This window comes from Megalops cyprinoides, chromosome 25 (genome assembly GCF_013368585.1).
Source record: "Megalops cyprinoides isolate fMegCyp1 chromosome 25, fMegCyp1.pri, whole genome shotgun sequence".
NCBI classification, from domain to species: domain Eukaryota; kingdom Metazoa; phylum Chordata; class Actinopteri; order Elopiformes; family Megalopidae; genus Megalops; species Megalops cyprinoides.
The window spans coordinates 17,304,457-17,329,458 of NC_050607.1; the positions used below are offsets into that span (position 1 = coordinate 17,304,457).

Here is a 25,002-nt window from a genome sequence, read left to right on the forward strand (position 1 = left end):
CTCCGCTCCACCCCCTCCGCGCCCCCCCCCCCTTTCCCTCCTCCTCCTCTTCCTCCTCCTCCGCCCATTCCCTCGCGCCCCCCTCCCTGCCTCCTCCCCCTCTCTCTCTCTCTCTCCTCCCCCACCTTACGACACCGGCCCCTGAAGGAGACAGGCCGAGAATTCTAAGAGAGACGCAGGCGTGCGGAGCTGCCGGTCCGCGGACCTCTAATTCATCACTGCTGTCGCCGCTGCTTCCCAGCTCATCTCCCCTCTCGTTCCTTCGGCTGCTCTCTCTCCCTCTCTCTCTCCCTCTCCCTCTCTCCCTCTCCCTCGCTCTCTCTTTCTGCTCCTGATTTCTGCCTGCTCCGGTCCGAGCTCTGCTTTCCAGCTCCACAGTGCTTCTCAGTGTTCCCTGGAGGGCTGGCTGCTCTGCTCTGTACAGGTAAGGGCCGGTGTTTTATCACTGTGAGGGGGGGGCACGTGTGTTGCGTTTGTGTGTTGTTATTATTTACTGGTCTCTTCATTGTTCCTCTGCATCCACTTTCTGTGAGTCAGGGATTCCTCCGCCCCTCCCTTCCCTTCCTAGATCAATCAAATCAAACTCCTCTTTCATTCTCTCTCTCTCTCTCTCTCTCTCTCTCACACACACCCCTCCCTTTCTCTCTCTCTCTCTCTCTCAATTACTGCAGGCATGTGAGGCTGGAGTGGCAGTGTGATATTAACGGCCGGGCTGAGAATTCAGCATTGAAACACGGGGGGGGGGGGTTGGGGACCTGGCCCCGCAGCACAATGGGACATGGGCCACGACTCACAGGGCCGCGATAAAGGGCGGGCTGGCAGGCAGACCGGATGCCTTCAGCTCTGCGCTGATCAAAGTGCCGGAGCTCTGAGCTCAGCCGGAGCGGTGAACAGGTGCTGCCTAATCCGCTCCACAGCACAGCCTGCGCAAGTAAGCAGCGTATACAGGTGAATGATGACGCTAGTACATCACGCTTAGCAGAGGACTCCACTGCGGCGGGACACTAAAAGCGGGATACAAACTCCGCTGTTTGTTCTAAAATAACCTCAGAAGCATGAGGACAAAAAAAAGCAGTTCTGTGGTCAGCTGAGCTGGTTTCTAAATTAGTCAAGTAACAGTCATCAAACAGACGGTGCATTTTTCGAAAAAGAAATGAAACTAACAACAAACTCACAAAAATCCATCTAAAATCTGTATAAAACTCATAAATGGCAATGAAAACAGGAAGCAGAAATGGTGCTTTAGGGCTTTGCTGATGCTCCGGCCTTCTTGGACTTATTGCTTTATCAGATCTCTTTCAAACAAGCGCAGCTCTCTCCAGCCTCTTAATCTCTCTCAACCCACTGCCATTGCACATGTTCTTCTTCACCCCAAACCAAAAGCACTTCATAATGGGTTACCCTTCATAATTATAGGTTGGGTTTGTAATTGGAAAAGACGTTAATAACCCAGGGCTGTACCCAGCTTCACATCAATCAAATATACCCCCCCCCCCCCCCAGAGGACAAAGAAAATCTCTGTTCTATGTCTTAAATGGAGGAGATGATCAACACTGAATACAAGCACCCCACAATGCCACATGTGTGCCATTTGTGTTTTAGGGATACAAAGGAAACTTCCTTCATAATCTAAAATGTAGTGTCATTGATGAGGTTCAGGGAACTTGGGCCCAGATACATAGGAGAGGCCAAAAACGAAGTTCTACTAACATCAATGTGCTTAATAGACAATTTGGCAGCTGCAACCCAGGGATGCAATTAAATTAGGGACAATTAGACAAAATGCCACACACTTAAGGAAAATAAAACAAGCATAAGATTGTGAGCAGTCCCTCCACGTCAACCAAACACCAATGGATCTTATCCTAATATTTGGACAAAAGGGCAGAGAGAGTAATATCTCTCCAGGAAATGAAAATCAGTTGATTCTGGCTGTTGTGAATGTCATTATTAGAAAAAGGACAACACTACATGCTGTTGGATCGGTGCGTTTTTAAACTGACCAGTGAGAGTCCATACAAACCTGAAGCTGTAGCTATGTGTTGTATTTATTGGCTTAACTCAATTTTTTTGAAATGCCAGCTGCGTTGCTGTGGATACCGTAAGTGACAACAGGGTTGCAGGTTCTGATGTCAAATTTGCATTTTAATTTTATCCAGACACATAAATGTGTCTGAAAATATGCAAATCATTATAAAAATGCCAGCAATACATATCATCCTGCATACTGAGCCAGTTCAAACCCTGGGACTTGCCATCAGATATGTCACTGCTGTATGCTGTATGAGGGGGTGCAGGGAGGTAACACGATTTTAGAATCATGCAGTACAGCATAATGCAGGAGTGTGAGAGGATGCATGCTGAAAGTCTCTGCTGTCTCCTTGGACACCAGTTCTACTTTGGTAACCCTAGAAACCTTCAATACATGAAAAAAGGCTAGCAAGCAGCAGTATGGGTATGTCAGTGTCTCACCATGTGTGTGTGCATATATATATATATTTATATATACACACATACATAATACGTGCATATGTATATTATATATATAGGAGATAAGAAGATAAGAGAAAGAATGGGAATTTTACAAATGTTTAACGTAAAGATAATAATAGATAATGCAATTGCTTACAGGTAACACTACATGTTTTCTTTCTCAAGGAATGATTCATAAAAACATACCCCAATTGACATGCGGAGTTAAGGAAAGCACTGAAGTTGGCCATTTCAGTATTTATTTCTGTGCAACAGCCCTGACACAAGAACAACTGACTTATTCTTGGCATTGGTTATCCCAGGTGGGAAACCATCTGATTTAACAACCCTGATTGTCTAAGAAATCTGCTCTTTTTAATCAAAATCAACTCTCGTAAAAGGAGCTATTTCAGAGAATTTACAGACATTTATGGCCTCGTGAACCTCAGAATGGGTGGAGCTACCAGTGTGCTGTCAGTCATTCACTGATTTGAACCGTAATGTTCTGCTGACGTAAGCAGCCTTTTGATTGGTTTATACATGTCAGTGATTGATAGCTCCACCCATGTGCCACTCTGAGGTGGGTTCATGAAACCTCACTTTCCACTGCACCGCTACACTGTGGACACAGCTGCTGATTTCTGTCAGGCTATAGAGGAAAGTGAGTGATCATTATAAAGCCAGAATGTTCAGGTCTGTAAGCCAAAACCAGGAGCACCTGATCTGAGACCATTCACCACACTCCCACAGAAGAGAACAAGAAAGCTCTCGAAGTGTGGCACAATGGCAGAGAGGCACATTTGTTTTGAAAAGCTGCTCAAATCACTTCCAGTTCAGTGACAGCCCTGGGCAGGGTGGTTACTGAAACACACACTACTGAGTACTGACAATGAAATATACATAGTTACTCAGCAAACTGCTGTCCCATGAGCTGCTTCCAAGTCCAAACAGCACATGTAATCTTGGCCACAGAACCTCTTGGTACCAAACAGTGTGGATTGCAGATGAAATTATTACATGAGATTACATGCATCTAGCAGACGCTCTTATCCAGAGCGACTTCCAGCACAATAGAACAGAAGTGTATCCATTCAAGTTGAATGAGCAACAGTGTCAGACCATGTGAGCATAACACTATTGAAGCCCCGCCACAAGTTAATTACATCACAGCTACTGGCATTTGATGCATAAGACACACATTTCAGCTGTTGAGCAGCATTTAGCATCACCTGTGAAGTGGAACATGCGCTGTTCTCCACGGGTGAAGACCCTGAGGGTCAGAGGACTTGTTTGCTTGTGGCTACAGACCATGACCTTCAGCCTGGACAACAGCACTGTGGGGTTGCCATGGAGACAGGAGGTGGAGAGTGACAAACTGAGCAATGTGAAACCAATGATGACAATGACAATGTCCTGATCCCTGTATGTTTTGTATCTGTTTGTTGCATTTTTGATATGTTTCTGTGGTGTTATCTGTCCTTGTTTGTACCTTTATATGAAACCTGTTTATTTCATTTTGCTGCCCATCTTGACTAGGACTCCCTGGCAGAAGAGATATTGTATCTCAATGGGACCTTGAAATAAAGGATAAATAAAATAAAAATAAAGATAAAAATAAAAATAAAAATAGCGCCGTGCGTGCGTGCGTGCATGCATGTGCACATGCATATGTGTGTGTGTGTCTGTGTGTGTGTGTGTGTGTGTGTGTGTGTGTGTGTGTGTGTGTGTGTGTGTCTGTGTGTGTGTGTGTGTGTATGTGTGTGTGTGTGTGTGTGTGTGTATGTGTGTGTGTGTGTGTATGTATGTGTGTGTGTGGATTCTGCATTGCCATTACATCAGTCAGCAAAGTCTCATCTAAAATTGATTGCCGAGGCCCATCTGGGTTTGTGGTTTGCAGGCACTAATAACCCTTTGACTTCTGTTGTCCCGGGGGAGGCAACGCAGAAGAAAGAAAGAAAAAGTTAACTGCTGGTGACAGTGAAAGTCAAGGAACACAGACCTGGTCCCCTTCATTATTCAGACCAATCAGAGTCTGATCCAGAGGCCTGAGGAGGAAACCGCTGTGTGATGCTAATACTCTTAATTACTGTACCGCACAGAAACATAGCAACAGGCCTACCTACCCTGCCAAGTCTCTGATCACAAATAGGAGAGGAGATGGACAAAGGGTTGTGAGAGTGGGCAGGGTAATGCATACAGCACTACCAGCCTACCTCTGCAAACTACAGACCGGTATTCAATTAGCATTTAGCAGGTGATACAAAGTTTCAACCCAACCTTCGCTCCATTCACTGCATATCTAAAGGCAGGATCCACCCCTGCAGAAGTTTTGAAGATAGGGCTGTGGGAGACATTTCATGGGGTAGACGCCTGCATATTACTGCTAGATCGGCAGGCGCCGACATACAGCCCCTGATGGCAGAGCCGAATACCTGCAGCCCGGGTCCGGCGCTGCGTCCGTTCCCCTCGGCTATCTCCCGCTTTAGCGCAGTCAGCCCATTAATTGGGTGTCTGAGGTTCCCTCATCAGGCCGAGGCGCGGCTGACGTTATCTGCTCCCCCTCGCCTCTCCACAAAGTTATCTCGACGCACTTCCAATGTGTACGCCCTGACATCCCCCCCCCACACTAGAGGTGTCGAGGTGTCTTTCTCTCCACAGCACTTTTGTGATGATTCAGACAAAAGGCTTTCGGGCCCACAACCAGCACAATGAGGAAGAGGCTTCCTTCACCGCGCGCAGCCCCAGCCGGTATTTTAAAGCGCTATACAGGAGACAGACGCTCGCCGTAAAGAAGATTTACGGCTCGCGCGGCCGCTTTTTTCTTCACAACGGCAAATTGAATTCTGTGGCAGGAATATACCTTAAATGTTAACAATTGTACGCGGGCCATTTTTATTTAAACTCTACCTCTGAATGAGACAATTGCTCTTATCACAAAACTAGCTCAGAATGCTAATGCTGGTAATTGTCACAAGTTTGTATGTAGCATTTATATGCAAGTATACAAACTTGTACAATCTGTCAAAAGTTGTTCAGGTTCCAAAGCTGAGTCATTTTGGCATATTTCTCAGGGGTGTCCTCCAATATCATTGGCGATTAATGTTGAGAATGAAAATGCTATAAACCACTAAGTCATAAAGCATCTATATTACTGTACATAATGTATTAACATACTGTATGTACAACAGATAAGATATATAACAGCATGTTCAATTGGCTGTTTTATTGAGTGTTTACAGATGTTTTATTGAGTGTTTACAGATGAGAAAATGAACCATGCTGCTAAGCATGAGGTGAAGAAAATGAGGAACAAGAGGCTGAGGTCACCGCCCTGTGGGACAATTAAGTTTGTGTTTTTATGACAGCGTTAATTAGAGAGGGATTTGACAGTCTTTGACGGGCCTCCTGCTTTACTACCAGAGGAGCTACAGTAGGCATTCAATAGTCTTTACATACAGTTTTTACCATTATGGCCTGCTTTTAGGGAATATCATAAGACATGTGGCTTAGGATCAGACTGAGTCAGCAGAGAGTTGAAGTCAAACTTTCCATTACAAAAGGTGGCTTATCAGCTGTGGCTGGAGAGGCCTACTGTACGCTCAGAGTAGGCAGATTCCTGTGAGGATAATTAAACCCCTGCTCTGGATTAACCTTCAGAGGGTGAGGAAGGACATCTGCCCTCGTCACCATAACTCCAGCGCTCTGAAGAACCCCGTTCCAATGCAGTTCTGAGATTCGGGTAGCGTTCCGCTGATGTTTTATCCCGGAAATGCTTTCTGACAACAGGGCGCAGTGCCACCACACAGAGAAGAGTTGCATCAGGGGCTAATTACACAGGAAGCAGGTGTGCAGGCCAATGGCCAATGGGATGCCGTGATCCATCTCCGGACCGTGATTGGGTATTGGCCAACGGCCCGCCTCTGCTCTGACTGTTCTCTCCTTTTCGCAGACATGTCTCCCAGGGCTGTCTGCGTGGCTCAGATATCCCACAGGGGGGGGATTCATCATGGCCTCCTCATCACCAGCCAAACTCTGCCTTCAAAACGAGGCTTTGTTCATCAGACATGCTTTCTGGAATCAAAACCCATCCTCTATTCTTAACCCCACCCCTCCTCCAACAGCAATGAACTAAAAGCTTGACACCACAAGCGAGTCTAAGCGCTCAAACATTCTGACAGTTGCAATGCTCCAACATTTACAGGGGAATACTTTCTGAAAAGGGTGTTTCACAAGAAGGGGTGACTCCTTGCAAATTTTAAGTCATAACAGGATATTTTCGAAAGTGCACAAGTGATTGTGACCATACTAAGCCCAATCTGAATTCTGTCTCTGAAAATGCCAAGTTATATAAAACCTTTGACTAATTACACAAGTATTTTTACATTTATAAATTACAATAACTAAATTAAACCACAGAATTCCTTTCCAGCTGTATTCTAAAGGGGCCTCACATTTCCAGACAGGCATAAAGCAGACAGCTAAGATTTATTCTGTAGGACCCCAACTGAGCCCTGCCCACTCAGTGTTGTAGGGACTTACATAGCTACATTTTATCCTCTAAATGTGGTCAGCCACTGACACAGTATGTACTGAAGGCACAGACCTCTGGCCTCTCTTATTAATTGCCTTTTTGTCTGTGGGACCTAACAAGTGTCTAGCCATGGCAAAACCTTGGCTGCTGTCTGTGGAGACAGACTCCCAGCCAGCCAGGAAACTGAAGTAGTACCGAGGACGGAGTACTGAAACTACTGTAATACGGATGTGTCTGCCATTAATGCCAGTATGAAGCACCCACATAACAAATAACTCAATGACAGAGCTGTGGACCAATTCAAACTGTGATCATCATCAGCTCCACTATGGTCATCACCTCTCTCTCTCGCTGCACACTAGGACCTGAGGTGTCATTACGGTCCACTCTCTCAGGCTCATGTGGCAATATTACAGCCCGGCGGTAATGATTATGGTATTCTGGATGTCTGTTCAACCCTGCCAGACAACAATAAAACTAAAACCTTGTGCCGTGAAAACACAGAGATGTTTTTTCCCATTTCTGGGGTGAGGGGTTGATCTTTAGAATGAACAACACTTAAAAAAAAACAAAGAATAACTGCACTTAATTGGTACCTCAGGTTTTTTCAGTTGTTTACCTGACAATTATCATGTCAGACTGGAGCTCAGAATGAATTAGAGTTTTGGCTCGATAATAATAGTGGGCATCTGAAAATAACGCAAACTACAAGTCAATGTCCTTTGTAAAATAGGTTTAAAATGTCTAGTATATCCAACAAAACACCAGAATGATACGTTTTTGAAGAACCACTGTAAGTACATTTAAAGGTCTGCAATACAGGACAGGTCTATACTATGCATTGAAGCACAGTGCATAATAACTGTCTAAAATAGGATAATAGGAAGCAACAACTCCTGCATCACAAGGAAAAAACAGCGCAGGTGAAGAGTTATCACACTCCTCATAAAATAATTTGTGCCTTTTTATGGCACCAGACAGGTGGACAATGCTGTGAGCCTTCAGTGTTTGACAGGTAGACAGATGGCTTGTGGGGGTGAGGCAGAATGCAGTAAGACACAAGCAGCTGACTGCAGGGTTTCGCATTCTCAACCCAATGTGGACGCCCGGATCACAGAACAGCTCTAGACTAAAGCTTTGGCTTTGGAATCCTGGAGCCAACATGGACGCCAGGCTCACAGAACAGCTCTACAGCTCTTGACTTGAGCAGGTTGTGCTGATTGGTCCACAGAATTTTCACCTTAGCCAAGCATTTGTTAAATGAAGCCATTCCGTTACAGAATAGATTAGTCAATTTAATCCGAAGAATAATTATTTTCAGCCTTGATGCAACTTTTTCCACAGGGTTGCTTTGGTTCTCCGTCCCCACCTTGGTTTGACTCAGAAGCTACTCCTACCTCCTTGCAGGCTAACCTGTGCATATTCAATACTCCATGTTCAAAATGACTGACTAAAACCAACCCCAGCAAGCAGTCATCAAGTACTGTTATATCTATAGTTCATATCCCCCCCTACAACTGTAATAGCTGCCTAATGATACAAACCAGAGCTGGAGTCAATTTCATCTCAGTACCGTCAATTCAGGAAATGAACGGAAATTCATTCATTGAAAAATCTTCGTAGAAAATTATGGCCGATTTTCAATACATTAATTTTTTTCAATTTCATTCCAACTCGGTTACAAGCATTTTAATAAAGTCTTTTGATTAAAGAGACTGCAGAGCATGATACTTGCAAAGCACTAATGTCTTTATCAGTCCATCTCAATCTGAGTCACTTCTGACCCTCTGCTGTCTGGTTCATACTCTCCCAATGATTCTCCTAGGCTGTAATTTCAAAAGAACCTCAGCCTATGCATCCAGTTTCTAAATTCATGTTTTTAAAGTTCAGGTATTCCTCTCATGGCCCCTTCACTCTCCTCCTGAGTGTTTTAGCATAAATAAATGGCAGGTTAGTCTCCCCTTGCACTTAATTGAAATCCCCCAGTGTGGGGAATCTGCTTGTAAATTCCAGCAGAGACCTGATCTCTCCCTGCCCCGTTCGCTGATTGCTTTGACAGAGGCCTGCCCTTCACCCGCCAGCTGCGGCCCTCCGCACAGGAGACTCCTCCCCCCATTATTCTCTCATCACTAAGCAATGCGGAGCCTGTGACCCCGGCTTTGTCCTTTTTACGTTTTATTATGGTTACGTAAAAGCAGGGAAGTACCTAAGAAGCAGAGGAGGTAACAGAGGTATCTGTGGTTAATGATATCCTGCATTAGCATGCGTGTCTCTCAGACGCTCCATTCATTTCAAACTCTTACCACTCAATATTGCTTTGACTCAAGGCCACAAACAAACCAATCCATTTATACATGTCACATACAGACACGCGCACACCCACACCCACACACACACACACATATACAGTACATAAAAAGGGTACAATGTTGTGTTTTTGAACAAGGGCTTTTTAACTCAGGAAGGAACTGGCTCACTACATTTTTTAGGGGGGTGAGGGTGATGTACAGTGATGGAAGTGGGGATAGCTCATCCCAGCGTTCAATACGTGGATGGTACCTTTGGAACCTGGGCTCTGAGGAGAGGACAGGCCGGGTTCAGCTGATCAATGTGTGACTAATGCCTGCTGAGGAGAGTGCTGACACAGGCTCTCTCTCATCCTGCGGGGACGGGGGCGTGCCTGCAGTGATAATCTCCGCTCTTAACCAGCAGGGCCCTCTGACACAGAGGTCCGGGCCCTCACCCCCTGTACACTGCCTTACTTTCTCTGGCTGCTTAGCAGGCGGCCTTGTATCTGTTTCCCCCATGGGGCCGGTGGGACTGTTATGTTGACATTTCTGTGAAGCGGCGCTGTTTCTGAATGGCGGCTGGTACTGTGAACTAGGGCTCCCGTTTATCTCCCGTACCCGCATTATCTGTGAAAACAACAAGGGCCTCAAAATCAGCAATTTCACACTGCCTCACGCTCGTAGATTCTGTGGCTCACGTCGGCGCGAGCGAGCAAGCCAAGCCTTTGGTGCCGCTTTGCGTTGCCATGACGACGTCACGGCGCCAGCATTACTCTCGGCCGCGGGCCGGGCAGCACCAGAACGCTGACGGGTCGGAGGAGCTGCTCGGACCCCTCTCTGGCGGCCTGAGAGACCATGCTGTGGAAATGGGCTGAGGAGCAGCAGCCAGACCTGGCATAAGAGTGGAAAAAGACCAGAACTCATCTCACACTACGCATACAGCCACACAGTAACACAGTAACCCTCTTTCATCTGCCCCATATTACAGACCTACATGTGAAGCAGGCAGAACCAGACCAGATAATTCAGACCACAAATCCCAGAACACCCACAATTACTGCTTACTGCAGCCTCAAATGTTAGTTTGGGCTTCAGATTCAAAGCAGGACCATTACTGCAGCACACGCATCTCTGTATAATGCCAGAATCGAGACCGGAATGATCACAGAAACATTATTAAAGACGATCGCTATGGAACTAAGTAGCAGAGGGATGAGAGAATGAGAAAGGACACTACAATATCACCGCGAGGGAGAACTACACTTTTGATAGACAGAGTTCATCAGAACTGCTGTCTTTGTTTTCCTGCTTCCTGTTGCTATGGAAACCTTTATTCCGAGAGCAAGACTAGTGTTACGGAGAGCCGCGATGGAATTATCATAGACCATCTTCACAGAGGGGTAGTAAATGAAATAAGAAGTGAGAGAAGAGCGGAAAAGCTTTCTTTTTGCAGATCCCTCTGGTGGAATCTAAGGCTGCAAACATGTGCCTCCACTGTAGCTAGGAGCATATAAAGGAGGACAGGTTGTAGATCTGAGGGTCCCGTTATTCACAGAATTTGGCTGTGTAGTATAGTGGCTAAGGAGCAGTACTCGTAACTGAAAGGTTGCCGGTTCAATTCCCCACTGGGGCCCTTGGGTAAGGTACTTAACCCACAATTGCCTCAGTAAATATCCTGTTGGATAAATGGATAACATTGCAAAAAAAATGTAACTGATGTAAGTTGCTCTGGATAAGAATGTCTGCTAAATGCCAATAATGTAAAAAGAATTTCTTGAGCTGACTTTCGCTCAGAGGCTAATGGGTGCAGAGTGAAAATATGTAGATGCAATTTGCATACTGTAAGTGTTAAGATTACAGGTACATTTCCTCAGGTATAAATGAACAGAAATGAGTTAAAATAGTGAGAGGAGCATCCTGTGAGATGCCATATACAACCGGAAAGTGACGACTTCGGCTCTGCCCGGTGGACACCGTGACACTTTTATGACGTCACCGCCCTGTCTTATCCTTATATGGCCTGTGCTTCCTCATGCATGCCGCGGGCAGGAAGCGGCGGCGTGGGCGTCGGGGCTGACCAGCAGAGCTAATTTCACACTCCCCTGCCTCCCGAACGGACGGGACAGCTGGTCGCAGCCGGTCGCAGGGGGAGGCCCGGGGCCTGCGAGGCCTCTGTTCTCTAGCCAATGGGCTGGCGCACACGGAAACGGGGGCAGGTCTCCGCCCCGGCGTGGCGCGGGCTGCCAAACACGCGGCGGAGGGCAGGCCGCGCCCCCTCCCACACCTGACCGACCGGCAGCGCGTACTGGAGGTGTCCTGTCACCTTAACACATGAAGATTAGAGAATGCAGCCCCCACAGGCTTTGAACAACAGGACCCTGCAGCCCTGTATGATTAAAAACAAAAATACCCTGACAGAAGGTATGGGCTACAGACACAACATGTAGAAATGAACCATTTCAGTGTAGATGCTAGAGTGCAGAGAGCTGAAGACCAAAAGACAGAAAAAAACTAAAACATGTACTACAGTACAGGTACTATAGCTTAAGAGCTCCATTAAATAATGCATAATGGGGTTACCATCTCTGAATAAGCATGTTATCTATGCTAATAGGTTTTTGCAGGAATAATTAACAATACACTTCAGCACTATAATTACTACTCACAACGGTGTAGAGTGGCCACAAGAGTGAGATTACTGAGGTTTTGATCAAAGTTGAGAAAGTGTGACACACTGACGCAGACCCTCCTGGACGTGTCACCCCACACCCGTGGCACACTGCACGTTGTGAACGGCGAACACGGCTGTATTTGTTTTCGTGTAGCGTGCACGAGGGCAGGCGGCATGGCCTCACGGAGGGAACTCGGCGGAGCGTCCCACCACGAAAAGGAGGCGGAGATCAAACGCGGGATCAGGTGGCGGGTGACAGGGCCTATGATGGATGGACTTGGGGGTAACACGGTCGCCTTGAGGGGAAGGGCGGGCGAATTGGCCGTGTCCCTCTATTTCAATGTCCCTGTCACGCCGTCGCGGCGTTATTGTTCCTCCGGGCTGGGTAATACAGTCAGAGGGAGAGCGGCAGCTGAGACTGCTGTAATCCCATCAGGTGTGGAGCCGCACGCGCGCAAAACATCCTGCCTACAACACGCTTTCAGACTCGCTGCTGTGTATTTTTTCGCGCTCTACACAGCCGCTGCCTCTCAGATTCCCATATCAAACAAATTCCCATTCAAGCTGCTGGTTGGACCACCTATTTATGTATCAATCACTCCGGTGAGGGTGGTATTTTCAAGTACTAACTGACCCTTAAAAAAAAAACTTAAGGTTAAATCAAATCCCACTTAGGATACATATATTGTAACCATGCATTAGGATACTCATGGATTTTATGAGAAGGTTGTTAGGTGCCTCTTCAGAGCCCACTACGCCTCTCCTGAGTCTTCATGCTTCTGTCTCCCTGTGATAATGAGTGTCTTATAGTTAGGCTTTGAGAGCTCTCACCTCCTGGGTCTGCTCTGAGACAATGACAGTCATCTCTGTACGGGGAAGCATTCTGTATCCATCTACAGAGACCGATAGCAGGAGGAAAGCTGACAGAGAGTGAGCACTGCTCCTCCCCTCCCCGTAGCATGGGAAGCGCTCAGAGCTGAGGGACCATGGGAGATCCACACAGCAGCACAAACAATCTGCCGTGCTGCAACAGGAGAGTGGACTTAACTTCTGAGCGGTCACAGATGAATGAAGCCGTGCCCATGTGAAAAGGTGGTCATGTGCCGACCGTGCTTCCGCTCCAACTGGCAGTCTCCTCCGATGGAAGCACGCCATGACCGACTTGAGCAGCACTCTATGCGCTTGGGCTACATTAGAATGAGGACTGTTCTGACTGGGACCGCCATGTTCTGATGCTGTGTCTTGACTCCTCCAGCGTAGCTGGGCCCTGTGGATCACGTGACTCTACTGACAGCAGTGCCGGTCCGCTGGGGGAAGGTGCATCATAGATCACGCGTGAGACACGCACCATTGCACTAACAGCCTTTCCCTGAACCTGGACGAGCTGTAATTCACTTCTGCACGAGGTGACAGCAAGTCCTCCTCGGGGAAATACAGAACCGGGGCTGGACTCAATGCTGCCTTATACATACTTGCTCTTACTCATCTCATCACACGCACTGTAATTTACCTAAATCATTCATAATTAAGGTCTTGTTTTCCTTTTTTTCCCCTTTGGTTCCTGAGGAACAAGTGTGAAATGGCTTTCGACACACAAAAGCTTTTCCTCAATTATCTAAACTGTAATGAACGCATTAAAATATAATGATAACAAAGACCCATCCACGGCGTTAGTTAATGTTTTATCTCATTCGGTGCTCTGCCTTGCATGCTTACAGTTCTTCTGGGGAAAACGTAACTCAACGAAACCTTGGAAAACTGACAAAAATATCTCAGCAAAAGATGCAAGGAATGTGATTTAAACGGGACTGACACATCCATAATAAGGCAAACACTCAATCCTTAAGTGATCCCTTATCATATCGAATGGCTGAAAAGACCGATATCAGCAAGACCTCTTAAATTTATCTTCCATACAAATGGAGCAGAGGTTGGAGTGTGCCCTCCTAGCCCAAGCCCATTTAATGAAATAGCAGCCGGTCTTGTGTTGTGGCTGTCAGGGGGTGGGATATGGATGAGTCTGGGCAGCTGAACTTGGATGGTGCACCCCTGCTCTGGACGGTGCGCACATAAATATAAAGTAATAAACAATGCTGACAGAGCAGAAATATCTCTCAGTTCTTCTGCATTTTCTGAAAAAAAAGGAGGGCCTTAATGGAAAAGCTAACGCAACATAACATGTAATATGACTGTAACATGATACAAATGGTTTATTTCAAGTTCTGCAAATCAACAGGAGGTGAGACCTACATCACAGTATGTGCAGATGCACAAAACACAAGTCTAATGCCAGTTGCAGCGTCTCTTATCTGTCAGCAAGGCCTAGGATGGAGTCCTGACGCATCCCCCTGTGTAATTTAAGTGTGTCATTTGCAGCTAGCCATTAGGAGAGATGTCTGATTGAAACATTCTGGGAAAGAGGAAACGCCAATATACTAAGCGCAAATATTAAACTTTAGCTACCTGCTTTACTGAGTGGAACACAGTGTCCGGTGCCCTGCCAATTACGGAGGGCCAGTTCCAGAAGAACTCCGCATGGCTCCTCACGGCTATCAGCCCGCACGTCCTCCTGGTCTCCACGGTGATCATTATTACTGCTGTCCATCTGGCCACACACTCCTTGGCTTCGGGGAGTTGTCGTCTGCCCGCTCGACAGAATGTTACCTTCCCTGGGTGCTCTGAGCTGGGCTGCCAGCTCAGAGGAACCCACCGCTCCCCAGCAACTCGCCTGGCCTGGGCTCAATCTGCCCTTTTGGGCCTGGAGATAAAGCCTTAACTAACTTGCCACTGACTTAGAGAGAGTGCGGATGCCATCTGAAATTCTACTGCTGACACTCGGGACACTGACAGGAATGCTAGGTACACCTCCTTCTTAAATCCAAATTTTTACACGTGCACCAAATAAACCAAATCCATGTAGATAAAACCACTCAGATTCCTCACAAAAAAGTCCCAGCTCCCTGTCGTAGGTTCTCCACCCACTGTCTTTCTCTCTTTAACCAAAAGGGTTAAAAAACTTAAGATACCCAAAAACAACCATCTGCATGATGTCCTTTGAAAAAAAGGAACAGAAGACCAAATTGTAAGCTGTGCTTGAGTTCCTGGAACTACCTCGGCAGACTTATTTGCTCAAACTTGAGAGGTCCGGAAATGGACCAATGAGCAGCGATGTAACAGAGACAGAGAGCAGGCCGCCCTGCTCCTGTGTACCCGAGCAGCTGGGTCAGGGATGTGGGGAGACAATCAGTAATTCACCAGCTTCCATTTGTCAATGAGGTTCCTTTTAGAGAGTAATTTACAGACGTTTCAGGCCCTGCTTTCACATATCCTTATGACTCGAGGAATTAGAAAAAAGACAAGGAGAAAAGATGAGGGCATTAAGAAGCAGAAGAAGAGAAGAGGAAATGCAAAAGATGGAGAAGAGGAGGGGAAGAAAGATGAGGAGAAAGAGAAGAGGAAGGCATGAAAAAACAGACCAAAAGGAAGATAGAGAAAAAGAGAAGAGGTAGGAGAGGAATGACAAAGAGGAGAATGATGCAGAAAAGAGGAAAAGAGGAAACAGAAGGAGGAGGCCCAGAAGAGGAGAGGGGTGATCAGGGAAAAAGTGTTCAGGGAGAGGAGTGATCAGGGAAGAGCGATGAGGAGAAGCAGAGAAGCAAGAGGAAAAACCAGAGTAAAAGTAAGATGAGAAAGAAAAACAGGGAGAAAAGGTAGGAGAAGACTGACAAAGATGCAGAGAAGGAGAGAGGACAGAGAAGGAGGAGGCCCAGTGGAGGAGAGGAGTGATGAGGGAGAAGCAGCAGCAGCAGCAGCAGCAGCGGGGGGGGGGGGGGATGTTACAGGGGGCCTGACCTGAGCCTGCCGCGGGCGTGCCTCCTCAGGCTGAGCTTGTCGGCCTCCTCCTGGACGCGGTGCAGCGAGGGCGAGCGCGAGTGCGAGCTGCGGGAGCTGCCGGTGCTCTGCAGGCTGCTGTCGGCCACCTCGCCGCCCGGCCCGGCCGCCAGCGGGGGCAGGCTGCGCAGCGACGGCACGGGCGAGTGCGAGGGCGCCCGCCCGTCCGAGTTGAGGTTGTTGTCGCTGGCGGAGCGCAGCAGGGAGCGGGGCGACGTCAGGGTCCCGCTGCCCGTCACCCGCCGCCGGTTGGTGTAGGAGGGGGTCTCCCGGAAAGGCACTGTGGGGGGGCGGACGGAGACAAGGCCACGTTAGTCATGTTGGGGGGTGGTGGGGGGGGGGGGGGTGGAGAATCTCTTCTGTCACTCTGCATTTCTCTGCATCCATCCTACAGTGAAAGCAGACTGACTGAATTATTAGGGAGGCCCACATCTAATATATAACCTTCAAAAAATCCGAACGTTTCCTTGGAAGACCTGAGGTAGTTCCTGGGGTAGGGGCTAGAAACATCACCTGCTCTTTGTGTGGTGCGCCACGGTAAATCTGAAACAATAACCATCAAGTGGCGTGGGCAGAAAAAGCCACAGATGACCAAGGGGAGAAATTCAGTAGCAGGGAAAAAGAGGGAGTCTTTGATGACCGTCCTCTCACACTAGGTGGCGCTGTTCTCCTTTTTTCTCAGAGTGGGAGCAGAGTGGCTCTACACTGCACTCAACTCTGAGGACAAGGAAAAGATGCAGCCCCCTTGGCCTGGAGTACAAACACCAACACTGCAGCATAGGCCTTTATTTCACTAATGAGGCTGGAATGCTGACGTGCCAGGGAAACAGACTGTTCCTGTGCTCACAAGACTTATTACTTATTACTTATTAAATATGTTTACAACATGCCAACATCAGAATGGTTTTCACAGTATTTACAGCAGAAGCAGGCAGACTTATTCTATTAGATGCAGTGGTTTTATATTTTTATCAATTAGTACTGTGAAGTAGTAACTATAATCCTAACAAACAGATGTTTGATGTAACTGTCTCACTGCATCACTATCAGCAGCATGCTCAGAATAAAGCTGAAAAGTTCAAGGAATATAAAGTAGATTCACATTCACTTTCATTTCAAAAGCTACAACATCACATCAGAAAGGTATTTATGAACTATTTTTGGGTGGAAATATGGTATTACGTAATAATCCCATTGCTAAAAACTAGGTCCACTCCACAGACAGATGCTTTTTTCACGCTGCCAGTCTGTAAGCTGAAGGAGTGGGAAGGTTTAAAGCAGGGTGCTGGGGCGACAGCCAATCAGCAACCACTCAGTTCACAGCGACAGACCACAGCCACAAACGCACCCTGTGAAGTGTAAGTGTTTCCCAGAGCGCGCCCACTCCTCATGGGCTCAAAAGTGAAGGAAAGCCTGGGGTACTGGCGCTAATCCTAGGTGGGGAGGGTGAATGAGGACACTTGGTCCTCCCAGAAGACACTGCCAGCTGCTGATGGGCTGCAGTGGTAGAGAGTCTTCCCCTGGCTTTGTAATGGGGCATTTATCCTCCTCTGTACTGCACATCACACAGCCACTGGCAGGTCTGCCTGCACACTTCCACTTGAGGCCCCATAAGCTGCTTTCCCACTTGGTCTCGGACATGAAGGCAGTGTGGGCCGCAGAGCACTCCACCTGAGCTGCTTCTCCATTTCACACCGCAGCCCGGGGGTAAAAGACTGGAGTGACTGGCTAATGGTGAGGATGGTGCACTCACTCGAAAGACAAAAGGCCCCCGGAAACAACAGTCCGATCATGAAGCCAACAGAAGCGCTCAGCAGAATGTGTGTCTGATGCTAAGGGTAGCAGCCCTTTGCCTGTGATGTAAGCGGCCCTCGTGCATTTTGAGACTGTCTCGGTGGCCAGAACAGGTGACCCATTCCAGTGGCCTGGAAAGATGGCAAGCAGAGTCCAGCGTCACACTACTTTTGCATTCACACATGCCCGCTTGCTGGATCTTAACATATCGTCACACATGAAATTTCCAAACGTGAACAGGGTTATATACTGGGAGGGATGCAGTAAACCTATCGACTGACCGTCCACATCCCGAATGTGAAAGACCACACCCCTCCAGACATGGACTGCAGGGTATTCCTGAAGTGTGTCTTACGGGTATGAGTGAGCGAGAGAGTGAGCACACAGGCTATAATGCTCAGATCAGGTGACTTTGATAAACTGGTTACCGTACGCTGGAATGATTAGAATCTATGCTTAAGTTTTGAGTGTTACGACACAGCCATAATGAGCGAGTAACGATACACGTCCATTGTCTGGCGGGCCTCACTCAGAACGAGAGGCAGACCTCAGAAAATGAGGCAGGCCTTACTGAGAATGCGAGGCAGGCCTCACTCAGAACAGGAGGCAGACCTCACTCAGAATGAGAGGCAGGCCTCACTCAGAACAGGAGGCAGACCTCACTCAGAATGAGAGGCAGGCCTCACTCAGAACACAAGGCAGACCTCACTCAGAACAGGAGGCAGACCTCACTCAGAATGAGAGGCAGGCCTCACTCAGAACACAAGGCAGACCTCACTCAGAATGCAAGGCAGTTCTTAGAACACAAGGCACGCCTCACTCAGAACATGAAATCTGGTGATACAGAAGAAAAACCACATTTCCATGTTTGCTAATTAAAACAGCCAATTAACCTGATTTGGGCAAAAACATCTCGCACTTCAGGTGAACGGGGAGAGGTGAAAGCTGTTACCGTGTTGAGCAGGGAGTCTCATGGTCCCAGGGAGACTGGAACTGGGCACACTGCTGGACCAGACTGTGTCAGAATCTACACCCGTGGATCCACCTGAGCACAATGCTCTTTCTCACGCATGGATGCACCCTCCCTCCACCCGGAGCATATCCCACAATGCTCCTGCCTGCATGGGCACCCGCGCAGCTGCTCCACACAGGCGCCACTGAGACCTGCTGCTTCCAGCGTTCGTTTTGCATGCGGGACACAGGAGGATGCATCATCCCCATGCATAACCATCAGCAGAAAACCTCATTTCAGCACCTACATCCGGGAGATGCTATTATGAGGAAACACCAGGAATCTGCATTTCAACAGCAATTTTTTGTTTTCGTGTTCAGAAAAAAACTTAACTGCACTTTTTTTAAATTTATTTGTAATGACCTGTATTTTTAAACGAGTAAACTGCTAACATCCCCAAGCAGTTTGTTGTGGTTGAAATCACAGATGCCAGAACATGTCCCTGCCTGGCCACACTTAGGCTCTTGTCAAACACACTGAGCTGGTTGTCAGTCATTTCACCTGAAGTAATGGAATGGACTCTGATTGGGAGGGGGAGGGGGGAGGTGGAGGGCAGGGCAGGGCATGATGGGAGCTGTACATTATGGTGGCCCTGCAGGGTGGGGGGTGGGGTTGGAGGGAGCCACTCTGTGATGGAGCGCTATCGCAAGGCAGATGTTACAGATGTTAACCGCCGCGTCCTGGAGAGAGGCAGGGGTGCTCCGCCTCTCTACATCGCAAACCGCGGTGCGGCGCGGTAATGAAAGATGATGCCCCTCGTTCGGGAGAGGGATGCAGCGATGAATTAAATTGAATCCCTACACCTGGCTGTGCCCCGCCAAGATTAAACAGAGCCGGGCTCTTTAGTCTCACGGATGAAGCATTACGGAAGCCCTGGTTTCTCACACTCCGCGCGGTGTACGGGTGTGTGTGTGTGTGCGTGCGTGCGTTGGGTCGGCGTGCTCCATCCCCTAGAACGCCTGTAGCACTGATACCACACTGGTTTCATTTTCACAGACTTGCAGCTGCAACCTGTTTGTATGTGTTTATATATACCGGCAAATTCATTTCGCCCTATCTCTGCTGTCATAGACACCTGTGGGAAATAGACTTCTCCGGGCTCCTATCTTCACAAAGCAGGGCCCCTGTAAATGTTTTAGCTGCTCTGTAAGTCAAATGGAATTTTCACAGGGTGCAAATGCAACACAGGCCCCCTTCTGCCAGCATCATAGGTAAAATATTAATTCAGATGAGGAGCAAGGATGGCAGTAAAGGAAAGAATTCAGGGTGGATACTGTCAAGGTCAAACTGAGCAGTTTCCAGGATCAAAAAATGTGCATAACAGCACCTACATTCATCTCTAACACTGTTATCATTTCAGGTCCTACTGACCTAAAATGCCACCTGGAGTGGTCCTCTGTGAAATTTAAATCCAAATTCATTTACCAAGTATTTATACATTAGCCCAGTAAGGACCATTCACCTGCTGTATGCTTTAAACATCCATACATCCATTTACATTTACATTACTGTCTGCTAAATAACTGACAATAATGTTAATCCAACCAAACACGTTCCCTGAAGTTAATATTCAAATACCCTCTTTGGCCAGAAAATGCTCAAGTAATGTCAAGCGCCATGTTGGTACATGTGTGACTGATTTTTTTAATTTCCAGACAACAGCTTTGGTGCCCTTGAAATGTGTTTGATTGTTTCCATGTTATTAACATATCGCGGCCTTTAAGAAACGCCACAAACTATGCAGAACATCTGCTTTGCAGGTGCTTTAATGAACCGCGCAGCACTTTATGCTCGGTCTGGAGCAGTTTATCATTTGTTGCCATGACAATTCCACGTGGAAAACAGAACAAGCAGATAATTCCACTCACCGACGTCTGAAGCTTTGTGAACCTTTATTATTTCAGCCAGATCGAAATTCCCAGCGATAATTGCCACCTGTGTAAACACAACACAGCAAGGGGAGAGGTTACAGACGCACAGTTTCCAAAAACACATCATCAGTACCTTTAAAGAGGACCTTCATTGCGATGTGTGCAGGTTTTAAACTGACACATAATCAAAGCCAACATGTAGGTAGGGTATTGGTTGTTATAACTATCGACACCATTATGATAATTATTTTAAATAATAAGATAAACATTTGTACATTTGAACATTTTGGGTCCCATTTTACATAGTCTAGACCTAACACCTCTGTAATTACACTGCTTTTCCTTAATTACAACGTAACAACATACACTTAAGTACATAGTATTTGCAGACATCAAACCTGTTTGTTGCTTGTGTGACCTCGCTTGTGTCACAACCATACACACAACAATGTGTATGTTCCCATTACAGTAGCACCTACAGCATGGATGCAGATGGGATTTGATGTTTGTTTAAACATGGAAAAAAGGGTTAGTTTCTCCTGCACCACTGTCCTGAATTGCTTATTTTTTAAATTCAAAACCTGTAACACATCATTCAGCAGTGAACTAAAAGGTAGCTTATCAGTCTGGAATGCAAGGTCCTCCAAACAAGCACATTGGCTGGCTCTGCGATAAGAATGTCTCCCCATGGAGATGACCCAGAGAGATGACACCGTTCTCCCCAGCACCACGGGTATATAACAGCGGCATGATGGCCCAGTGTGCTTATTGGAGACACAGTGGCATTTATATAAGCTCTGCCCACACGAAGATCAATGCCACAGAGTGATTGGATCAGCAGGAAAGCTCGAGTTGATCTTGCATTAAAAAAAAGTCTTTCTTCTGCATTAAAATGGATCCTGCAGCGGTAGATAAGGTACTCAAAGAACAATGGAGTTCTCAGTGTTCACACAATAACATAACAGAGGATATCTGTGCATGGCCTTCTGGGAAAATGAGTCCATTTTAGGCCTTTCATCTGCATCTATCTGAGCTGCCTGGAGGAGGTTATAAAGAAGGGAGAAGACAGGACACAGACAGTATCTGTAAACAGACACCACACTATCATTTGTTGGAACAAAGCTGAAAACCATGAGTTTGGGGTCAACCATGAAATGAATTATAAAACCCTTTTGATATTGTTGGTGGTACAGTTAACGATTGTCTGGAAACTAAATCAAGATATAATCCGCTGAAGGGACTCCAACACACACTAGAGATTCTCAGTGCCATATAGGCACATGTATAACAACTTTCTTCTCTCCCTCTTTGCTTCTCACTCACTCTCTGAAATCTACAACATACTGCTGTATCGGATGCTAATGTCTGTGGTATTGCTGTTTTATATTAACAGATGTTCACTGTACTTTAATGCGACTGGAACCTGTGGAGCAGATACATAGCATGTAGGGGGTGGAGTGAGGTCCAGCCTAACTGAGTGCACACATCACAGTGACAGCACTATCATCTTCCCCTCCCTCTTCTCTCTCTCTCTCTCTCTCTCTCTCTCTCTCTCTCTCTCTGCCCACAGGTACACACAGGTATCTTGTCTATTACACAAAGGCCCGGCTGAGGCAGCGTCCCCTTCGAAAAAGGGCCCCTCAGGGCAGCTATGACCCAATGCATTTCCTGTATATGTAACACCATAGTGTTTATGGTTTCGCTTTGACTTCAGTAGACAACAAATCAGATTCCATCCTGGGAGGAGGAAACACAAAGCGCTTGTTTCTGCTGTGCTCTGAGGGTACAGAACTGCAGGGTGCCGGGATAAACTTATCTAGAGAAAGAAGGCTGCCGCTGAGATTTCAGCTTTGAAATACACAGTTACACACACTTTTTGTGGGATGTCTGTACCGATGACAGTGAAAGCAGAAAGTAACCCCAATCACTGTACTGTGTGTGAGAAGAGTGTATGTGAGTGTGTATGTGTGTGTGTGTGCTTGTGAATTAGTGTGCGTGTGCTTGTGAGTTTGTGTGTAAGTGTGCATGTGTGTGTATGCTTGCGTGTGATTCATGCTGTACGCTTTTGTGTGTGTGTGTGTGTGTGTGTGTGTGTGTGTGTGTGTAACCAGGAGTAACCAGCTGTACTGCAGGAAGAGGTGCCCGAAGCCCAGCGAGTGCCCTGGGCTCTCACAGATAAATCTGTATCGCTGCTCACTGAACTCCCAAAAGCCGGATCACACGAGCTGGTGTGACACCGCGAGGTGTTGGGGCGCCATTTAAAAACCTGAATCAGGACGTTTCCTTTCAGCCACAGCTGTCTGAGGTCAGCAGGCCGGGTCTCTGCTGCTGGAGGAGGAGTGCTGCTGCAGGGTGGAGCGGGAGAGAGGAGCTGATGCAGCCTCCAATGGGAAATACTAGAGCCTGCACAGCTCTGCCCCCTGCTGGCAGATAAAGTCCTGCAGGCTTCTCTGCCTGGCAGTTCATTTAAACTGATAACTCGGTCGAGCTCATGAATGGGAAATGCAGTACCTAGAAGCGATGCGCTGTTTGTACTGTTTATGCAGCATAAACAAATGCCCCTTTCCACTGAAGGGCACAGCACACAATAAACACCTTACCCCCTCATGTTTAATCTCCCTATCAGTGCAGTTCTGAGTGTATTTCTCCCACTCTTTCCTCACTCGAGTGCTTAATGCTCATCAAACTCCTGCCAGTCTGCTCACTCACTTGATCGTACTGCTTTTCCCTCTCTAGCCCCTCTTTCTTGTCTCTCTCTCTTTCTTTCTCTCTCTCTAACCCTTTCTCTTTTTTCTTTTCATTATTTTATTTTTTCTTTCTCTTTATGTATTATATTTTATTTAAATAACGACTGAGAAAATACATAAGATTCTGGGCATCGTTTCTCATTGTCAAATAAAACAGACCTAAAAGTCAAATCCCTCTGTCTCTGTCTCTGTCTCTGTCTCTGTCTCTGTCTCTCTCTCTCTCTCTCTCTCTCTCCCCCCCCTCTCTCTGTCTCTCTCTGAATGTGCTGGGATCTCACCATGGACCCCATCCTTTTTATTTTTAAGCTCAGAAAAACACCAAGTTTCATGAAAAACACAGACTGAAACAGCTGAGCAAAACCTCAGCCAATGCTTCTGCACGCAGCCTTACACAGCATACTCCAGCCTCAGCACACCCCCCGGCGCCCCCCCCCCCCCCCCCCTCTCCCAGCTTCATCCTCATTCTCACTGCATTTCATTCAGCAGGAACCACGACCTCTCCACACGCTACGGTCAGCCTGCCTGTTTCTCCAGCGCGGCCTCCTAAAGCGTGTGCAGTAGTGCGGTACGGTACGTTGCACCGTGAATGCTCAATCCCCATGAGATTGCGTCCTCCTTGTGACGCCCATTCACTCTGGAGGGTCTATAACAGGTTCAAGCTGCTCTCACCCTCACTGTCCTGCAGTCCGGCTCACAGCACAGCTGCTAAAAGGGCAGCGCGGGCATGAAACACCGCGGCCCCTGTACTGCAGAAACACAGCGTTAATGCCACAGCCCTTTACTTCCTCTCAGACTCCTTCAGAACAATGATCCTCCCCCTCCCTCCCAGCTTCTGAGCACTGGGGCTAATTCATTTTTCACACATCAGCTTTTCTTCATTAGGCAGCTGATTATACCAGCTGTCTGATGGTTTTTACTGTTTGTTCAGTTGCTCTGGCGTGTCGCGCTCTCCTGCCCTGTGTACAAACATATTAGCTTTGATACGCTAGCAAGGGGAGTCACTGCCGATTTCACAGGCAGCCATTTTGAAACCTGTCTGCGAGGCCTAACACTGGCCTTTCATGTCATATTACGGTTGCGCTTCTTAAAATCAATTTTGACTCAGAAACACAAGCAACCCGAATGCCCATAGAACACTGCTCTCTAGTGTACGCCCAGCATACCTCTATTACGCAAACATATTACTCTGGGACAGTGAAAAAGGTCTTGATTCTCGGGTTATTCAAGGAGGCTGGGCTCATGTTCAAGCGCTTGGTCAAACGTCCTTTCAGGGAAGCAGAGGTTGGAGCTATTCTGCTGCAAAGCTTCAGGATGTCCTCAGAAATCCATCATGGCCAATTAATGAATCGATGCCAAGCTACCAAAGGAGACCTGGGGGAGACAGAGTGGCACTGGGGGATTATGGGAGCTGAGGAGACAAGTGTGGTGGTGTGCTGTGTCCAGGAGAGAATCACTTAAACTCCCGTCCGTCATCAGTCCCAAACTGGCTCCCCGACCAGAAAGTGACCGAGTCTGAACGACAAGTTCAGTATCGCATCATCGCTACATGACATCAGCACTTACATTCTTCCTGCAGAACAGAGCCAACATACCACAGAAACAATAGCTGCCACATTTCAGCTCCAGGCATCCTGTCATTTAGCCAAAGCCAGGTAAATCACCGCCACATCTCCACCGACTCCACTGTGAAGCACAGTACAGCACTCATGCTCTTACACTGTCTAA

General features: G+C 47.3%; 1 protein-coding gene across 1 annotated transcript in view; it reads right to left on the minus strand.

Annotated features, from left to right (window-relative positions):
* The window catches only part of LOC118771975 (SH3 and multiple ankyrin repeat domains protein 3-like), a 285,841-nt gene that overhangs the window by 104,911 nt on the left and 155,928 nt on the right, over positions 1-25,002 (minus strand). The window contains 2 exon segments of the mRNA XM_036520181.1: positions 15,815-16,133; positions 20,528-20,594. Coding sequence (XP_036376074.1) covers positions 15,815-16,133; positions 20,528-20,594 — 386 coding nt within the window.